The following is a 4,350-nucleotide window of genomic DNA, read 5'->3' as shown; positions in this document are numbered from 1 at the left end:
CTGTAAATAAATAAGAATAAAAATCACATCTCAGTCATTAAAATAATCAGACCCTTCACTTTCATTAACTGCTTTATCCTGGTCAGGGTCACAAGGGTCCAGTTCCTCCGGAAAACACTAAGAGCGAGGCGGGAACACCCTGGACAGGACGCTAATCCATCTCAGGGCTTCAGCCACCCAACAGCCACCCCGCTTCCTTTTCTTAGACTCAGCCAATCATGTCTGTGCAGACCCCCGGCCGGCTCATAGCACCTCTGGGATTCGAACCCGAGGTACCTCAGTGCATTATGGGTTATAGAAGGTCAGTGTGAGAACCTAGTGACCCTCCCTGCTCCCTAATGCCTACCTGATCAGCTCCCTCGTCATTCGGTCAGATCATCACTCAGAATTAAGGCGCCTCAGTGGGAGCATTTTGAGGGAGCTAAGGATTTAGACACGCCCTCTTCTCGGGAGTGTAGGACGATGGGAAATGCGTCCGTGTACAGAGAGTAAATTTAAGTAAAAGCAGCAGAAAAAAAAAAAAAAAAAAAGAGTCGTACCGAGAGCAAATTTATTCTCCAGCTCGGTGTTTCCGATGGCCTTGGCGGCCTGACACATCTGCCTCAGGAGCTCCTCCAAACGCCTCATACAGCGGATTATACTGCCTACACACACACACACACACACACACACACACACACACACACACACACACACACACACACACACACACACAATTAAATATTTAAACACACAATATATATATTAGGGATGCATCGATACCATTTTTCCCAACCGAGTACAAGTACGTGTATTTTTGTACTTGCCGATACCGATACCTATTTAGAATGATGGAGTTAATGAGTTGGAGGTTAATAAATATTTTTTGCAATGTCGGTGTTTTGTTGTTATGTTTTGTAGAGAACGATCAGGTCAGAAATACTGTAAAACGTGTGTGTGTGTGTGTGCTGATGTATTCTGATATAAACTATATTATCCCCCTGTGCCACCTGTTTACACTCCTCTCCTGCGTTTCCCCTTCACACCGTATCCTACGTTCTCATTGGCTGTTCCACATGTCGCTCGTTCCCAGTCGCACGTCTCGGATCAGATATCTGACCTGCTAGAAAACTCGAGCGCTCGGCGAGCCGGTCGGATCGAGTCGTCGGATGGTTCACACTCAGCGATCGGGAGCCGAGTTTCGATCGCCGAGCGAACGCCGAGTCGCTCCCGAGCCGGCAGATCCAGCGCCGACCGGCCGGCGAGCGAAAATCAGGGCAAAAGTCGTGTAGTGTGAACCGGGCGTAACGCAGCGACGTGCACTAGGTACACGGTATCGGATGTTTAGTATCGGAGCCTCGTTTGCGAGTACGAGTACGAGTTAATGAGCGCGGTATCGGGCAAATACACGATACCAGTATCGGTATACTCATGCATCTCTAATATACAGTATATATGGCCAAAAGTATGTGGACACAACCACGAGCTAGTTGAACATCCCATTCCAAAACCAGGGGCATAGGCATAGTGTTGACCCCTACTTTGCACATATCACAGCCTGCTCTGTTCTGGGAAGGTTTTCACAACATTTTGAAGTGTGTCTGTAGGAATTTGTGCCCATGAGGTACTGTAAAAAGGGTTCGGCCTTCTTCTCATAGTGTTCAGCAGCACTGAGCATCAAAGTTCCTTCACTCCATACTGTACATTTACATTGTCAGCATTTAGCGGACACTTTTATTCAAAGCGACTTACAGTTACAGTATACAGTCTGAGCAATTGAGGGTTAAGGGCCTTGCTCAAGGGCCCAACAGCAGTGACCTGGCAGAGGTGGGGCTTGAACCAGCAACCCTCTGATTAATAGTCCAGTACCTTAACCACTAGGCTACAACGTCCCCAAAGTCATTAAACCATGCTGACTGGAACTCACCCGAACTCGATAACCAGGAGAGCGTCCACATACTTCTTGGCTAACAGACACTCGAACACCATCAAGCACTAGATCAACAGGTCGGTTACCTTCAAAGACGTCGGTCATCTTGCAGATCTGAGAGAAGGACGCTCCGTTGGCCCAGGTGTACACCACGTCCATGAGGTGAGGACGGAACTGGTTCAGGTACAAGTCCTCGTCCACCTCCAGCTTCGCCTCGGCCGAGACTTTGGCGATGCGCTTGGCGCACTCCTGCGAGGGAACGACCGATAAAAAAAGCATTTTTAATATACATCAAATTTTTAAGACTTAATTAGGAAGAAAAGTATTTGTTTTTTACTGTTCTTTTTAGTTTTATCTACACCTTGTTTTTCCATGTCATTTGTTGTGGAACTACTTCTTGGCGGAAGGATACTGTCAGTATCCAATTACCCTACTGCATTTTGCTTCCTCTACTGCTGCAGACCTCCACTCCTGACCGAGGAGAGCCGTGACTAACACACGTCCCCTCCAACACGTGTGCAGTAGTGACCTCTTCTTTTCACCTTCACAAGGCAGGTTCATACAGGGATCCGTATCGCGCATGGAGAGTCACGTACTGATCCCCATTATCCCCCGTCTCTGTGCAGTACCATCGTTCAGCCAGCAGAGGTCAGAAATGCGGCGGTTATGAGGCCGCAGACCGATATCGGTCCGTGGGTCATTTATTACCGGGCCGCACAGAAAGAGTAAACAATTAGAGACGCTACAAGAGCAAATACATTTCCAAAACTCTTCAGGTGTTATTGTCCCCAATCACCACTAGGTGGGAGCAGCGTCTCGTTGCAAGAAAAAAGCTCAGGATTCACACTGATTTTCCACTCTATAGTTATTCTTTTATATATATGAAACCGGTCCCTACGGCGTTCCCACCGTATAACCGGTTGTATAAAAGCAGTAGTAGACCAGAGGTCTGGATGTTCTCGATAACACACTCGCTCTCAGGTTCTGTTGCTTTAATATAACATGATATTAAACAGGCCAGATTTATCGGCTAATATTAGCAACAGAAGAGCACCCAGCGACCCCTCCACCATAAACACACCAGCAGCTAAAAGCAATAGAAACCACATGGCACAGAATCCCTCGTGTAAACACGTGTAAGAGGAGTCAGTACTGTATAAACATGCCGAGCAAGTGTGTGTGTGTGTGTGTGTGTGTGTGTGTGTGTGTGTGTGTGTGTGTGTCTAACAAAAAAGAGCAGAAACAAAACAGATAACGCACAAAACCCCAACACCCCCCCCCCCCCCCCTTTATACATCCAGATTTAAACCTCTTCTACAGGGGACGACACACAGCAGCACTATTTATTATGATTTTAACGTCATGTTTTACACACTGGTTCCATTCATGACAGAAACGGTAGTCACTGACAATTTTGTATCTCCAGTTCACCTCACTTGCACGTCTTTGGACTGTGGGAGGAAACCGGAGCTCCTGGAGAAAACCCAGACAGACACGGGGAGAACATGCAAACTTCACACAGAAAGGACCCTGACCGCTCCACCTGGGAATCGAACCCAGGACTTCATTGCCCACCCAACCACAATTATTAACTATTATTGTTCGTCCTCATTTTGACTATGTTCTTGTTTTACATTTCTATAGTTGTTCAGGCAACACTATTGTGTGTGTGTGTGTGTGTGTGTGTGTGTGTGTTTGCACCTACCTGCATCTGACGGAGAGGTGCTGCTAACTGCTCTGTGAGTTTGGGCATCTCATTCGCCTAGAAGAAAGGAGAGAGAGAGAAAAAAGTTGGAAAGGTTTTGTTTTGCACATTCCAGGGTTCGAATCTCCAGCGGTGCTATCAACCAACCGTGCGTCTACATACACGCATGCATGATCGGCTGTGTCCGAGAGGGAGGGGGTCGAGGCCCCGTGATGGATCGTCAGCAAATCTGGGGTGTGTTACAAAGAGCCTGGACACACAGAGAGCCTGACCAGGATGAAGTGGTGGTAAAAGTTACTATAGCAGTTACTATAAGCTCCAATTGTCCTGACTGGAGGAAACCCACATGAACACGGGGAGAACATGCAAAATCCCTGTTGAAACTATGACTCGGGTGGAAACAGAGACCTGTTAGGGAGGGAACGCACTCGGTTCCGGCTGTAAAAGCTTATCGTACACGCAGCACGAGCAATTTTAGCTACAGCCACTACAGAAGGCTGAGTGGGTACAGCTGGTGTGTGTTGGGGTGGGGCGAGTCTGTGGTGAGAGGAACGACAGGTGGAAACACTGAACTGGCAGCTGAGAGAGCAGAAGAAGCAGCTGCGCACACTCACACGCACACACAGACACACACACATACACACACAGACACACACATACAGACACACACACACAGACACACACACATACACACACACATACAGACACAGACACACACACATACATACACAGACAC

The 4,350-nt window shown here is 47.7% G+C and overlaps 1 protein-coding gene across 1 annotated transcript in view; it reads right to left on the bottom strand.

Moving 5' to 3' along the window:
- The window catches only part of mtrex (Mtr4 exosome RNA helicase), a 30,381-nt gene that overhangs the window by 241 nt on the left and 25,790 nt on the right, over positions 1-4,350 (bottom strand). The window contains exons 23-25 of the mRNA XM_063013555.1: positions 3,615-3,671; positions 1,996-2,158; positions 540-644 (exon numbers count right to left, since the gene is read on the bottom strand). Coding sequence (XP_062869625.1) covers positions 540-644; positions 1,996-2,158; positions 3,615-3,671 — 325 coding nt within the window. The remainder of the gene's footprint in view (positions 1-539; positions 645-1,995; positions 2,159-3,614; positions 3,672-4,350) is intronic.

The sequence above is a fragment of the Trichomycterus rosablanca genome, chromosome 18, assembly GCF_030014385.1.
Source record: "Trichomycterus rosablanca isolate fTriRos1 chromosome 18, fTriRos1.hap1, whole genome shotgun sequence".
In the NCBI taxonomy this organism is placed as follows: domain Eukaryota; kingdom Metazoa; phylum Chordata; class Actinopteri; order Siluriformes; family Trichomycteridae; genus Trichomycterus; species Trichomycterus rosablanca.
The sequence above is the reverse complement of the archived record's forward strand: the minus strand, read 5'-3'. Positions and strand labels throughout refer to the sequence as shown.